At 53.0% G+C, this 16186-nt stretch overlaps 1 protein-coding gene across 2 annotated transcripts in view; it reads left to right on the top strand.

Annotated features, from left to right (window-relative positions):
• Positions 1-16186, top strand: part of VPS35L (VPS35 endosomal protein sorting factor like) — a 72236-nt gene that overhangs the window by 35242 nt on the left and 20808 nt on the right. For both annotated transcript variants that reach the window (XM_044303815.1, XM_044303814.1), the window contains exons 21-26: positions 94-179; positions 1482-1562; positions 3621-3684; positions 8912-9010; positions 10654-10731; positions 12794-12908. In XM_044303815.1, coding sequence (XP_044159750.1) covers positions 94-179; positions 1482-1562; positions 3621-3684; positions 8912-9010; positions 10654-10731; positions 12794-12908 — 523 coding nt within the window. The remainder of the gene's footprint in view (positions 1-93; positions 180-1481; positions 1563-3620; positions 3685-8911; positions 9011-10653; positions 10732-12793; positions 12909-16186) is intronic.

Here is a 16186-nt window from a genome sequence, read left to right on the forward strand (position 1 = left end):
GTGCTCCTCTGTTATTGACATATTGCCATGTTTGTTCATTATACTTCTTTTTATCCTTAGACGTCCTATTAAACTTGAATATCTTGGTTTTAGGAGAAATTCCTACCATTTATGGACATGTTCCAGAAAGAAAGTGTTCGAGTGGAGGTTTGCAAATGCATCATGGAGGCGTTTATCAAGTAAGCCTTTTACACAACAGGTTTCTTGGTTGAGGTTTCTAAACCTGTATATTCTCCAAACCTTAGGCCTTATGCACATGGCCGTGTTCCGCGGCCGAGAGCGGTCCGTGGTAACACGGCCTGGATTCCTGTTGAGGGCAGGAGCGCACGGCGTCATTGGTTGCGCTTAATGCCGCCGCTGCAATTCAGTAATATACTCGTATAGTGTATTGCTGTATTGCAGCGTCGGCATGAAGCGCACGGCGTCATAGCAACCAATGATTCCGTGCGCTCCTGCTCTCAACAGGAATCCAGGCCGTGTTACCACGGACCGCTCTCGGCCACGGAACACGTCCATGTGCATGAGGCCTTAAAGGGGTTATCCAAACAATAAAACATGCCCCCGAATACCCGGGCCCCTCATATAGATTATACCCTGCTCCCCGCACGGCCACTGCTGCATCTCCCAAACGCGTGGAACAAAACATCTGACGACTGGGGGGGGGGGGCAGCCAATAGCAGGCCGTGACGGGGACAAGCCTCCCTAGCATCGCAGGCGCAGGTAATGGTAGGGAATCTCGTCCTTGTTGCGGCCTGCTGTGTGAGCTCCCACGTTCCCAGCCACCAGAGAGACCGGCATTTTTAGCAAAGGAAGCAATATGTATAAAAACAATACGATAGTAATTGGCTCGTCTTAACTTCCTGTACATAATGCAGAAGTTAGACAACCCCTTTTAACTAAGGATCGGGCATGTTCGAATACATCATGTAAAGCTAAGGCTACTTTCACACCTGCGTTCAGGTGTCCGCTCGTGAGCTCCGTTTGAAGGGGCTCACGAGCGGCTCTGAACGCAGCCGTCTGGCCCTAATGCATTCTCAGTGGAGGCGGATCCACTGAGAATGCATCCGCCTGCCAGCGTTCAGCCTCCGCTCCGCTCAGTGAGCGGACACCTGAACGCTGCAAGCAGCGTTCGGGTGTCCGCCTGGCCGTGCGGAGGCGAGCGGATCCGTCCAGACTTATAATGGAAGTCAATGGGGACGGATCCGCTTGAAGATGACACCATATGGCTCAATCTTCAAGCGGTTACGTCCCCCATTGACTTTCAATGTAAAGTCTGAACGGATCCGCTCAGGCTACTTTCACACTTAGAAAATTTTTCTAAGTTCTAATGCAGACGGATCCGATCGAACGCTAGTGTGAAAGTAGCCTAAGCTGAATAGAGATGTCAGACGCCTGGATTCTGCTTGTAGCGGCGTAGATTCCTCTTGTTGGATATTTCACACTACAAAAGATTCTTATGCAGTTTGTTTTTCCCCCTCTAGACATCAGCAGGAGGTGACCAAGGATCCAGTCATACTGAATGCTCTGCTCCATGTCTGTAAGACCATGCATGACTCTGTGAAGTAAGACCTTCCTTCTCTTACACATTATTACTATTACATTGAGAATTACATCCATTTAGAAAAAAAAAAAACTTTAAAGGGGTTGTCTCATCTCATCTCAGACAATGGGAGCATGTCGCTAGGATATGCCCCATTGTCTGAAAGGTGCAGGCCCCACCGCTGGGACCCGCACCTATATCAAGAACGGAGCCCCGAAAGTGGTGGAGGGCGCACTGCGCATCCATTCATTTTCTATGGGACCGCTGAAAATAGCAGAGCACTGGCTCTGCTGTTTCCGTCGGGCCCATAAAAGTGAATGGGAGCGGTGGCCGGTCATGCGTGGTGCGCTCCCATTCACTTTTATGGTGAGAGCGCTTGGTGGTGGCCGGACCGGAGTCCTCCAGCCACAACTTTTTGCGGTGCTCCGTTCCCGACATAGGTGTGGTTCCCAGCGGTGGGACCCGCGCCTATAAGACAATAGGGGCATATCCTAGCGACATGCCCCCATTGTCTGAGATGCGACAACCCCTTTAAGGTTGCTCGTACACAGTAGCGCAGCAAAACTGGACACTAATTGTGATGGCTTTGCTATGATGTTTTTGCCCCCATGCTTGTACAGATGAAGCAGATACTTGTTCAGAAGTGGAAGGAATCTCTTGATCTACATGAGAAGGATGAGTTTCCTTCCTCCATCCTCCTTTTTGGTATTTTTCTGTCTTATGCTTGGCTACCAGTTGTTCGGTACATGATCAGACCCCTCTCTACACAGGCCTTTTCCCCAAATTGTCTTCTACTCCTAGCAATAATTGTCCCATCAAAACATCAAAAAAAAAATAGTTGCCGCAATGGCCTGCTGTTATGCAGAACTGTGGGATTTGTCCTTGATTCTCATTGTTGACCCCTATTTGTGTGTCTGTTCATATCGGATTCTTATAGGAGTTGTCCAAGTGTTCCTAAAGGGGTTGTCCTCAGAATAGGTCATCAGTATGTGATCGGTGGGGGTCCGATGCCCAGAAGCACCACCGATCAGCTGTTTAAAGAGGTGAGCACTGTGGCCTCATCATAGCTTAAAGAGCACAGCACCGTACGTTGTATAGCATCTGTGCTCGGTATCGCAGCTCAGTCCTTTTTACTGGAATAGGACTGAGATGCGCCTAGGCCATGTGACTGATGAACGTGATGTCACTGGCCTAGGAAGCGGCCACGGTGCTCACAGATTTGCTGGGCAGAGTCCAAGCCATGGGACTGAAGAATGTGATGTCACTGGCCTAGAAGGAGGCCACGACACTCACAGATTGGCTGGGCGGGAGTCCAAGCCATGTGACTGAAGAACATGATGTCACTGGCCTAGGAAGCGGCCACGGCGCTCACAGATTGGCTGGGTGGGAGTCCAAGCCATGGGACTGAAGAACGTGATGTCACTGGCCTAGAAGGAGGCCACGACACTCACAGATTGGCTGGGCGGGAGTCCAAGCCATGGGACTGAAGAACGTGATGTCACTGGCCTAGAAGGAGGCCACGACACTCACAGATTGGCTGGGCGGGAGTCCAAGCCATGTGACTGAAGAACATGATGTCACTGGCCTAGGAAGCGGCCACGGCGCTCACAGATTGGCTGGGTGGGAGTCCAAGCCATGGGACTGAAGAACGTGATGTCACTGGCCTAGAAGGAGGCCATGACGCTTACAAATTGGCGGGGTGGGAGTCAGACCCTCCCACTGATGACCTATCCTGAGGACACTTGGACAACTCCTTTTAAATAAGAGTAGAAAAATCCAGAATGTTGAGGTTCCAGATATCTGGTCTTCCAGAATTCTCCCGGTGCCAAGCATCCTAAAAGAAATGCCATGGCAATAATAACAGCACAAGTATGCACACGGTCATGGCTTCCCAGTTCTGTCGTTAAACCCCTTCCCTATGTTGAACATATATGTCCAGCTGAGTCAGTGTAAGTCTGGCATCTGAACTACACAGACCTGTCCGTCGTGTAGTGGACAGAGCTGGCAGAATAAAAGTTATGGCTGTGATAGGACGGGTTTATATGAAGGATGACGAGATATAAATGTTATATCTGTGCAGTGCTCTGACCCTGGAGGACGAGAAGCGGACCCTAGCCCACCTCATCAATGGCTTCGTAAGGATGGTAGGTGTCGTTATGCTACTCCATGAAGACGTTTTACTGCATCGTGTACATGGAGGACTCAATCCTTGAAGCTGAACCGCAGCTGAGGTTTACACCGGCTTTAGGAATGTTTAGTAGGAATCTGGAATTTTTTCAAGAGGTTTCAGGTTGTAAATAAAGATCACTCGTCGTACGCTGAACAGATGGCAGACGGTGCCAAGTAGGTTTAGTCTTATTCTGGAAATCAGATTGTTACCACTACCTTCTCACATATATTGTAGGATGGCTTCTTAGGCTGCATTTACACGATGTCACTATGGGGGGCATTATTACTGCTAGGGGGCCACTATATGAGACATTATGTATACTGCAGGGGTTGGGCTTTAAAATAAAAAAGCTAATGAAAATCATCCATTTTTAATGGCCGTTAAAAACAGACAGACAAAATAGATGCAAAAATGGTAGAAAAATGGCCACGAAAAACTCAGTGTGGTGAGAATATAGCCTTTTCCCTGTGTGATGATGGCAGCCCTTGTAACATGAAAGTCGGAAGCTTAATCCCACAGGATTGGCTTCTCTACCCACGTTGATGGTCAGCTGTTAGTAACGAGGGAAGCTGCTTCTGGACAGAAACTAACTTTAGTATTATTTGGATAACGCTTGGACAGGGCCAAATATCAGATGAGTCCCCCCTCCCCCCGTGCCTCAGATGAGTCCCCCCTCCCCCCCCCGTGCCTCAGATGAGTCCCCCCTCCCCCCCCCGTGCCTCAGATGAGTCCCCCCTCCCCCCTCCGTGCCTCAGATGAGTCCCCCCTCCCCCCTCCGTGCCTCAGATGAGTCCCCCCTCCCCCCCCCGTGCCTCAGATGAGTCCCCCCTCCCCCCGTGCCTCAGATGAGTCCCCCCCCTCCCCCCGTGCCTCAGATGAGTCCCCCCCCTCCCCCCCGTGCCTCAGATGAGTCCCCCCCTCCCCCCCGTGCCTCAGATGAGTCCCCCCCTCCCCCCCGTGCCTCAGATGAGTCCCCCCCGTGCCTCAGATGAGTCCCCCCCCGTGCCTCAGATGAGTCCCCCCCCCGTGCCTCAGATGAGTCCCCCCCCCGTGCCTCAGATGAGTCCCCCCCCCGTGCCTCAGATGAGTCCCCCCCCCGTGCCTCAGATGAGTCCCCCCCCCCGTGCCTCAGATGAGTCCCCCCCCGTGCCTCAGATGAGTCCCCCCCCCCGTGCCTCAGATGAGTCCCCCCCCCCCGTGCCTCAGATGAGTCCCCCCCCCGTGCCTCAGATGAGTCGTCCCCCCCCGTGCCTCAGATGAGTCGTCCCCCCCCGTGCCTCAGATGAGTCGTCCCCCCCGTGCCTCAGATGAGTCGTCCCCCCCGTGCCTCAGATGAGTCGTCCCCCCCGTGCCTCAGATGAGTCGTCCCCCCGTGCCTCAGATGAGTCGTCCCCCCCCGTGCCTCAGATGAGTCGTCCCCCCCGTGCCTCAGATGAGTCGTCCCCCCCCGTGCCTCAGATGAGTCGTCCCCCCCGTGCCTCAGATGAGTCGTCCCCCCCGTGCCTCAGATGAGTCGTCCCCCCCCGTGCCTCAGATGAGTCGTCCCCCCCGTGCCTCAGATGAGTCGTCCCCCCCGTGCCTCAGATGAGTCGTCCCCCCCGTGCCTCAGATGAGTCGTCCCCCCCGTGCCTCAGATGAGTCGTCCCCCCCGTGCCTCAGATGAGTCGTCCCCCCCGTGCCTCAGATGAGTCGTCCCCCCCGTGCTCAGATGAGTCGTCCCCCCCGTGCCTCAGATGAGTCGTCCCCCGTGCCTCAGATGAGTCGTCCCCCCGTGCCTCAGATGAGTCGTCGTCGTCCCCCGTGCCTCAGATGAGTCCCCCCCCCCCCCCCGTGCCTCAGATGAGTCGTCGTCCCGTGCCTCAGATGAGTCGTCGTCGTCCCCGTGCCTCAGATGAGTCGTCGTCGTCCCCCGTGCCTCAGATGAGTCGTTCCCCCCCCGTGCCTCAGATGAGTCCGTCCCCCCCCCCCGTGCCTCAGATGAGTCCGTCCCCCCCCCGTGCCTCAGATGAGTCGTCGTCGTCCCCGTGCCTCAGATGAGTCGTCGTCCCCCCCGTGCCTCAGATGAGCGTCGTCCCCCCGTGCCTCAGATGAGTCGTCCCCCCCCCCCGTGCCTCAGATGAGTCGTCGTCCCCCCCGTGCCTCAGTGCGTTCCCCCCCCGTGCCTCAGATGCGTTCCCCCCCCCGTGCCTCAGATGCGTTCCCCCCCGTGCCTCAGATGCGTTCCCCCCCGTGCCTCAGATGCGTTCCCCCCCCGTGCCTCAGATGCGTTCCCCCCCCCGTGCCTCAGATGCGTTCCCCCCCCCCGGCCTCAGATGCGTTCCCCCCCCGTGCCTCAGATGAGTCCCCCCCCCTCCCCCCCGTGCCTCAGATGAGTCCCCCCCCCCGTGCCTCAGATGAGTCCCCCCCCCCGTGCCTCAGATGCGTTCCCCCCCCGTGCCTCAGATGAGTCCCCCCCCTCCCCCCGTGCCTCAGATGAGTCCCCCCCCCCGTGCCTCAGATGAGTCCCCCCCCCCGTGCCTCAGATGAGTCCCCCCCCCGTGCCTCAGATGCGTTCCCCCCCCGTGCCTCAGATGAGTCCCCCCCCTCCCCCCCGTGCCTCAGATGAGTCCCCCCCCCCGTGCCTCAGATGAGTCCCCCCCCCCGTGCCTCAGATGAGTCGTCCCCCCCCGTGCCTCAGATGAGTCGTCCCCCCCGTGCCTCAGATGAGTCGTCCCCCCCGTGCCTCAGATGAGTCGTCCCCCCGTGCCTCAGATGAGTCGTCCCCCCCGTGCCTCAGAGAGTCCCCCCCGTGCCTCAGATGAGTCGTCCCCCCCGTGCCTCAGATGAGTCCCCCCCCCCGTGCCTCAGATGAGTCGTCGTCGTCCCCCGTGCCTCAGATGAGTCCCCCCCCCCCCGTGCCTCAGATGAGTCGTCGTCGTCCCCGTGCCTCAGATGAGTCGTCGTCCCCGTGCCTCAGATGAGTCGTCGTTCCCCGTGCCTCAGATGAGTCGTCGTCGTCCCCGTGCCTCAGATGAGTCGTTCCCCCCCCGTGCCTCAGATGAGTCCCCCCCCGTGCCTCAGATGAGTCCCCCCCCGTGCCTCAGATGAGTCCCCCCCCCGTGCCTCAGATGCGTTCCCCCCCCGTGCCTCAGATGAGTCCCCCCCTCCCCCCGTGCCTCAGATGAGTCCCCCCCCGTGCCTCAGATGAGTCCCCCCCCGTGCCTCAGATGAGTCCCCCCCCCGTGCCTCAGATGAGTCGTCCCCCCCGTGCCTCAGATGAGTCGTCCCCCCCGTGCCTCAGATGAGTCGTCCCCCCCGTGCCTCAGATGAGTCGTCGTCGTCCCCCGTGCCTCAGATGAGTCCCCCCCCCCCCCCCCGTGCCTCAGATGAGTCGTCGTCGTCCCCGTGCCTCAGATGAGTCGTCGTCGTCCCCGTGCCTCAGATGAGTCGTCGTCGTCCCCCGTGCCTCAGATGAGTCGTTCCCCCCCCCGTGCCATCAGATGAGTCCCCCCCCCCCCGTGCCTCAGATGAGTCCCCCCCCCCGTGCCTCAGATGAGTCCCCCCCCCCGTGCCTCAGATGCGTTCCCCCCCCGTGCCTCAGATGAGTCCCCCCCCTCCCCCCCGTGCCTCAGATGAGTCCCCCCCCCGTGCCTCAGATGAGTCCCCCCCCCCCGTGCCTCAGATGAGTCCCCCCCCCCCGTGCCTCAGATGAGTCCCCCCCCCGTGCCTCAGATGAGTCGTCCCCCCCGTGCCTCAGATGAGTCGTCCCCCCCGTGCCTCAGATGAGTCGTCCCCCCCGTGCCTCAGATGAGGTCGTCCCCCCCGTGCCTCAGATGAGTCGTCCCCCCGTGCCTCAGATGAGTCGTCGTCGTCCCCCGTGCCTCAGATGAGTCCCCCCCCCCCCCCCCGTGCCTCAGATGAGTCGTCGTCGTCCCCGTGCCTCAGATGAGTCGTCGTCGTCCCCGTGCCTCAGATGAGTCGTCGTCGTCCCCCGTGCCTCAGATGAGTCGTTCCCCCCCCCGTGCCTCAGATGAGTCCGTCCCCCCCCCCCGTGCCTCAGATGAGTCCGTCCCCCCCCCCCCGTGCCTCAGATGAGTCGTCGTCGTCCCCCGTGCCTCAGATGAGTCGTCGTCGTCCCCCGTGCCTCAGATGAGTCGTCGTCGTCCCCCGTGCCTCAGATGAGTCGTCGTCCCCCCCGTGCCTCAGATGAGTCGTCGTCCCCCCCCGTGCCTCAGATGAGTCGTCCCCCCCCCCCCGTGCCTCAGATGAGTCGTCGTCCCCCCCGTGCCTCAGATGCGTTCCCCCCCGTGCCTCAGATGCGTTCCCCCCCCGTGCCTCAGATGCGTTCCCCCCCGTGCCTCAGATGCGTTCCCCCCCGTGCCTCAGATGCGTTCCCCCCCCCGTGCCTCAGATGCGTTCCCCCCCCCCGTGCCTCAGATGCGTTCCCCCCCCGTGCCTCAGATGAGTCCCCCCCCTCCCCCCCGTGCCTCAGATGAGTCCCCCCCCCCGTGCCTCAGATGAGTCCCCCCCCCCCGTGCCTCAGATGCGTTCCCCCCCCGTGCCTCAGATGAGTCCCCCCCCTCCCCCCCGTGCCTCAGATGAGTCCCCCCCCCCGTGCCTCAGATGAGTCCCCCCCCCCGTGCCTCAGATGAGTCCCCCCCCCCCGTGCCTCAGATGAGTCCCCCCCCCCGTGCCTCAGATGAGTCCCCCCCCCCCGTGCCTCAGATGAGTCCCCCCCCCGTGCCTCAGATGAGTCCCCCCCCCCGTGCCTCAGATGAGTCCCCCCCCCCCGTGCCTCAGATGAGTCCCCCCCCCCCGTGCCTCAGATGAGTCCCCCCCCCCCCCCCCGTGCCTCAGATGAGTCGTCGTCCCCCCCCCGTGCCTCAGATGAGTCCGTCCCCCCCCCCGTGCCTCAGATGAGTCCGTCCCCCCCCCCCGTGCCTCAGATGAGTCCGTCCCCCCCCCCCCGTGCCTCAGATGAGTCCCCCCCCCAAGCCTCAGATGAGTCCGTCTCCCCCCCCCCCCCCCCGTGCCTCAGATGAGTGGCGGTGTGATTTGCCATAAGCTACCAACAATCTGACTAGTCCGAGTTTCTGTGCCTTTATACCACAGTAATACTGGGGTACAGTCACGCTGCAGCCATAGGTTTCGACCCCTTGTGGAGGTTCGGACACTGTGTGAGTTACACCAGACCTGGCCCTGACTTTCTGTTTAATTCCCAGGTCTCCTTTGGGCGTGACTTTGAACAACAGCTCAGTTTCTACGTGGAGGCGCGCGCGCTGTTCTGCAATCTGGAGCCGGTTCTTGTCCAGTTAATTCATGTGAGTTGTGCTCACGAGGGGACGTCTCTGCCCAACAATGACGCAGCGCATAACTCTCATCGTCTGTTACAGATTACGTAGGACTCCTGAGGCTCGCGTGCTGCACTCCTATCGCGCGCTGTTATCTTTACCCCGACAGCGGCCAGCTGTTCACCATATCATGCCTTCACTTATTGCAATAGCATCACGTTAGTCCCCTCTGCCTTGTAGGCGCATTTCCCGCAATGACTTTGAAGGTAAATTGATTTGATATAAACCCTGCGTCTGATGGCGAAGCTCTGAACGCTGGGGCCCTCACCGGTCTTAAGAACAAAGGGGCAGTGACCCCATTATTTAGCCCAAAAAAATGCTGATGGGGCCTCTGTGCTTGGTGTTTTTGGGATCCCTGAGGTTTAACCCCCCACCAATCAGATATTGATGATATGTTAAATTGATGTGCCTTCAGCATCACTGTGGGAAACGACCTTTTCTTGATCTGAACGGCAGATATGGCATTAGTAGGACAGGATGAATCCCATTGTTCTGGATTATGAGATTGGGAAAGTAGATGAACTCCAGAAAGGCAGCCGAGAAGGCATTAACGTAAACGCCCTGATTAACGGCACGCCCAGAACATAGACCTGATCGTTCTGATCATCGTACTGCCCCGTAGAGGGGGCTGACAGGCAGGCGCCAGTCTCCTTCGGACCTCTCCTGATAGGTCTCGTTTAGTAACTACTTGCCTCCCCAATGTCATAAAATTCTGACGCATCTGTTTGTATGTCAGGAGTTATGAATGACTTGCCAGCAGTTTGCAATAAAGGTCCAGATGGGTGTTACCAGTGTAGGGTGTCCCTGCACAGTCTGATATAATCCAATTAGTGCTACCTATATCAGACTGTGCAGTAACTAGTAACACCCTCCTGGACCTTCAATGCAAACTGCTAGCAATTCGAGGTCCAGCAGGGTGTTACTAGTTACTGCACAGTCTGATATAGGTAGCACTAATTGGATTATATCAGACTGTGCATGGACACCCTACACTGGTAACACCCATCTGGACCTTTATTGCAAACTGCTGGCAAGTCATTCATAACTCCCAGCAGGAATAATAAAGAAATGGTACAACATAGTCAAAAGAATAAATGCTCTAGAATTATTATTACATGGGGGATGCAAGTAGTGACTAAAACAGACACGTCAGGAGAGGGGACAGGTCCTTTTTTAGTGATGCATTCATCTTAGGCTACTTTCACTCTCGCGTTTGGTGCGGATCCGGTCAGATAATACAACTGCATGCATCCGTTCAGAACGGATCCGTTTGTATTATCTTTAACATGGCCAAGACGGATCCGTCTTGAACACCATTGAAAGTCAGTGGAGGACGGATCCGTTTTCTATTGTGCCAGATTGTGTCATAGAAAACGGATCCGTCTTCATTGACTTCCATTCTGTGCCAGGACGGATCCGTTTCGTCGGACGGACACCAAAACGCTGCAAGCAGCTTTTTAGTGTCCGCCTCCAAAGCGGAGACAAACTGGTGCATTCTGAGCGGATCCTTATACATGCGTGTTGTAGAGGGATTTCCGGGTGATCATTGCTACCCAAAGCGACTATGAAGCGAAAAATATCTGCACCTAATACCCACCACGTTGTTTTTATAGAGTGTGAACCACTTGGCCATGGAAACCAAGAAAGTGATGAAAGGAAATCATTCAAGAAAGACCGCCTCATTCGTCAGGGTAGGTCTGATGTCGCTGTAATCACCGTCATTATTTTGGATTAAAATGAATAAAACATATTTCAAGCCATTATTTCAAAAACTACTACTAAAAAACTATCTTCTCACATTATAAAGGCTATTCTCTCAGGTTCTGTCCTGCATTGATAAGGTCATTAATATGAAATCGGCGGGGGTCCGACATCCGTTATCCCTGCTGATCAGCTGTTTGAAGAGAAGGCAGCACTCATGCTGTGTAAATAGCACCTGCGGCAGGCAAGCAATGAGTCAGTATGGGGACAAGCGATGGCATTAGCGATCGCTCCTCCCCACACTGTGGAGGACATGCAGCGGTCTCCTTCACTGACCAGCAGGCATTTGCAAAATTGGCCTGTGTAATTGGGCCTTAAAGGGGGTGTCTGCTTTTTACTATTGATGACCTATTTTCAGGTCAATATCTTCAGGATAGGTCATCAATATCAGACTGGCGGGTGTCCGATATCTGACACTCTCACCAATCAGCTGTTTGAAGAGAAGGCAGCGCTCATACGAGCTCTGCCTTCTCTGCTCTGTTTGCCTGCTCGCCGCAGCAACTGCAGTGGTGGGCAGGTGTAATTACAAGTATGGCATTCCCATTCACTTCTATGGCACGGCTCTGTCTGTGCAAGTGAATGCTACAGAGCCGTGCCATAGAAGTGAATGGGAATGCCATACTTGTAATTACACCTGCCCACCACTGCAGTTCCTGCGGCGAGCAGGTAAACGGAGCATAGAAGGCAGAGCTCGTATGAGCGCTGCCTTCTCTTCAAACAGCTGATTGGTGGGAGTGTTGGATATCGGACTCCCACCGGTCTGATATTGATTACCTATCCTGAGGATAGGTCATCAATAGTAAAAAGCGGACAACCCCTTTTTAAGGCCCCATTACACAGGCCAATTTTGGAAACGCCTTCTGGTCAGTGAAGGAGACCGCTGCATGTCCTCCACAGTGTGGGGAGGAGCCATCGCTCATCGTTCCCATGCTGACTCGTTGTTTGCCGGCACACAGCACGATCTGCTGCCGGCAAACAACAATTTTTGGGACCACATGAATGATGTAATCGGCAGCACTTTTACACCGTCAGTTAATTGCTGAAGAGCGTTCCTATGAACATTCGTTAGCAATCATCGGGGCGAGAATCAGCCTGTGTGTAAAGGGCCCTTTCTCCTGATTTATTGATGCAGGGTGACGCTCTGGTAGTACATTACACAATGAGGGGGGGTGGCAGTGTCCGTGTATACTTCTGACCAAAGTATGGTTTCTGTAACTTTGACAAGGGAGGAAACGGCTGCAACTTCCTGCCCATACTTACAGTACGAGCATCAGCTCTGGAGCACAACTGAAACACATTTTTTATGATATTTGGTTTGAGATGTACTTTAAATCCATTTGTGGACTGCTTGGGGCCAGAAAAATGTCTGCCCATCTTTTGCTCCCTGTGGCCTTACCCCAAAAGGGGTTGTTAGCCATTTTTCTAAATGAAGCTGTTGGGAGTCTGCAGGAGGACACACATTTCTTCTGCAGCAGAAATGTAGTATTACGTAGCGCCCATGTGCCTGATTAGTGGCTGATAGTGGAGGGATCCTTATCAGGCCTCTTGCACGACCGTATGCCCTCCGAGACATACAGTCTGTGAGCGGGCCATATGTCCTGGAGCGGCATTGATCAGTGCGCACGGGAGCACGCAGCATCATAGATTACAATGATGCTGTGCACGTCGGGCCGCCCGCCGGACTATTGTCCCGCACTTATTTGATCTTATGAGTGCAGGACAATAGACCCGCGGGCGGCCCGACGTGCACAGCATCATTGTAATCTATGCTGCGGTGTACTCCCGTGCGCACGGTCAATGCCGCTCCGGGACATATGGCCCGCTCACGGAGTGTATGTCTCGGAGGTCATACGGTCGTGTGCAAGAGGCCATAGGGACATCTCATAGAAGCATTCTCTGTACAAGCCTGTTGTATCATGCCATGAAGAATACATTTCTCCAACTATACAATAAAAATAATAACTTCTGTATACTATATTTTCTTTGTTACAGGCTTGTGTTGCCTTCTGCTTTATTACCATTCCTTCTCTGACCAGCATCTTCAGCCGACTTAACCTGTACTTGCATTCTGGCCAAGTGGCTCTTGCAAACCAGTGCCTTTCCCAAGGTGAGTTTACGAAGACTGCCTTCCAACTCATTACTTGATAAAAGTGGTTGTGCCATTAAAAATAGTCTACATTTTTCAAACCAGCACCTGGATCTGAATACTTTTGTAATTGCATGTAATTAAAAATTTAGTATAGCCACTGAGTTATTCACTGAACTCTATCTGTATAGCGCCACCTGCTGTTTGTTCTTTTCCTTATCTCTATGCCCACCTCACTGAGGTGGTCGCACATGCTCAGTTTAAATCTTTAACTGTCACCAGCCGGATCTTCTGTTAGAAGCTGTGACAGTTGGGGTGTATTCACATGACTGTATTTCTGGGTCTGCGTCCGATCCGCAATTTTGCAGAACGGGTGCGGACTCATTCTTTTCATTTGGGACCGCAAAAGGTGTGTGCTGTCCGCATCCGTAGTTCCGTTCTGTGGAACTGCAAAAAAGATAGAGCAGGTACTATTCTTGTCCGCAATCGTGGACAAGAATAGGCATTTCTATCAGCACTGGCCGTGGGCGTTCCGCCATTTGTCATGTGAATGGACCCTGGAAATAAATCTAGCAGAGCAATGAATTTGGAGATCTCTGGATCCGTGTAAGGTACAGGGCTGGTTCTAGCATTTTTACATATAGATTGCCATGTACTATATGATGTCAGATTTTAATTTTTTACATCAGTCATGGATAAGCCCTTTAAAGGTGTTGTCCCAGTTGGACGACTCCTTTTTATATTGAAGCTGCCAAAGCAACAGCTGATTGCCAAGGTCCCCGTTTTCTAAGGGCCGTTTACACTGTTGAGGATCAGACCGATTATCCTGGATGAATGTTCTTATGTCCGCTTGCTCCCGATAATTGGCCCATGTGATGGTGCTGCCGATCCCTTGAAAAACTAGCATTTTGCGGACTGCACATTGCCAGCACTAATAGAATATGCCTGTTCTTGTCCTCAATTGCGGACAAGAATAGGACATATTCTGAATTTTTCGTGATCGGAATTGCACACCCGGAAGTGCGGATCCGCAATTCCGGATCCGGGCAGCACATCGTGCTGCCCCATAGAAGTGAATGGGTCCACAATTCCGTTCCGCAAAACGCTGAATAAAATTGCGGTCGTGTGAATGGACCCTAACTGTGCAGCATCTCGTCTAAGCTCACTATGGCTGCTGCAGAATACATGTAAGGGGGTCCTTGGACAGTGGTGGTCCTATTGAGCCCGCCAGAGTAGGAGACAGTTTTTGCAGTGGTTCTCTGTCCATATGCCCTTATAGGACTAGTACGTCCCGCTTGAAATATGTCGCATTACAGGTTTTGGATTTGCATTTAAATACACTTTTACATAGAGCATGCGACATGTATTGTAACTCTGGACGTATACATAAAGGTCATGCATGTTAAATGTGCATTGGGTTCATCACTTTTTACAAAAAGAAGCCTATAATATGACAAGGGTTGGTTTATGGTAAATGAAGGTCAGCGTACCTTATCTCGCTGAAAAGAACTGTACACAGAGCACAATTATAAAATCTTGGGACTTTACAACCCTTTACTTTTCACGTTATTTCTGCTATGGTTCCACTCCAAGAAATCAGTATGGTCAACTAAAGCTGTAGGCTCGATAGAACAATTTGAGGCTGTTATACCCACAGGGGATAATCTTCTGCTTCCCATTGTTTACGGTCATTGAAAGATGAAACCCAGTCTTGTGTATCTGAAGTGTAACCATTATTCCTCTACAGCGACAATCTCCAATCTGTGGCGCTTCAACTGTTGCAAAAACTACAACCTCCAACATGCACTGGCAGCCTTTGGCTGTCAGAGCATACTGGAGGTTGTAGTTTTGCAACAGCCAGAACACCACAGGTTGGAGGGAGACCCCCTGCTCAAGAGTTTTGGTATCTTTTATATTAAATATATGAAGTTAAAGGGAACCTGTCACCGGGATTTTGTGTATAGAGCTGAGGACATGGTATTGCGGATGTGCTAGCGGTGATCTAGCAACCCCAGTCCCTATAGCTCTGTGTGCTTTTATTGTGTAAAAAAAAAACAATTTGATACATATGCAAATTAACCTGAGAGGAGTCCTGTCCCTGACTTATCTCACATACAGGACTCCTCTCAGGTTAATTTGCATATGTATCAAATCGTTGTTTTTTTTTTTTACACAATAAAAGCATACAGAGCTATGGGGACTGGGGTTGCTAGATCACCGCTAGCACATCCGCAATACCATGTCCTCGGCTCTATACCCAAAATCCCGGTGACAGGTTGCCTTTAGGAATATATAAAAAGTTGATAGCACTTGATATAAACTTCCCATAACTACAAAGGTGAGGATTTGATCAAATCTCTTGACAGCATATTTAATCCCCAAATTTCCTTTATTCAGTAACTAGCTGAGACCAGACTCGGTGTGATTATTACTGACTCCCGTTGGTGGATTTGCTTTCCACACCCCAGTAGGTTCCAGCTGCTGGTGTAAATGAGCTGACGCAGAGAGCTGACTCTGGGTTTTGGAAGTCCACCACTATAGCAGGTTTCTTTGTTTCGGACCTGATGCTATGGGCTGCCTGAGACAAAAGCTTTTAGAGCTGAGCAATTTTTGTAACCAGTTATAAAGGCGCAAAAAAAAAATAACTGCAAAGTCAGACATTGTTTACTAGCCCCTGTCTGCAATGCGACATTGCACTGCATGGTCCTGTTTCGTGCTGTACCCCTTTAAATCTACTGAATAGACCTAATTGCGGCCGTTCTCTCTGTTTTTTCAAATATATTCTGCCGCTCAAGTTGATCAACTATTGAACTGGTATTTATGAGGATGTAGTCTATATATTAGGGATTACATAAGCAAACAAGTATTTATAGTGTGCAGAAAATTGTCTAGATTTGTGTGGTATTCGCAGGTGAAGAACATGATGTTTGATTGGATTGATGCATTTTATATTTCTATGACTCTAGTAATCCTTGTTAGACAGGAGGACCTCTCTACTACTCTAGTAATCATAGTGCAGAGGACATCTCTACTACTCTAGTAATCATAGTGCAGAGGACATCTCTACTACTCTAGTAATCCTAGTGTGGAGAACATCTCTACTACTCTAGTAATCCTAGTGCGGAGGACATCTCTACTACTTTAGTAATCCTAGTGTGGAGAACATCTTTACTACTCTTGTAATCCTAGTGTGGAGAACATCTCTACGACTCTTGTAATCCTAGTAAGGAGAACATCTCTACTACTCTAGTAATCCTAATAATGAGGACGTCTCTACTACTTTAGTAATCCTAGTAAGG

This window comes from Bufo gargarizans, chromosome 8 (assembly GCF_014858855.1).
Source record: "Bufo gargarizans isolate SCDJY-AF-19 chromosome 8, ASM1485885v1, whole genome shotgun sequence".
In the NCBI taxonomy this organism is placed as follows: domain Eukaryota; kingdom Metazoa; phylum Chordata; class Amphibia; order Anura; family Bufonidae; genus Bufo; species Bufo gargarizans.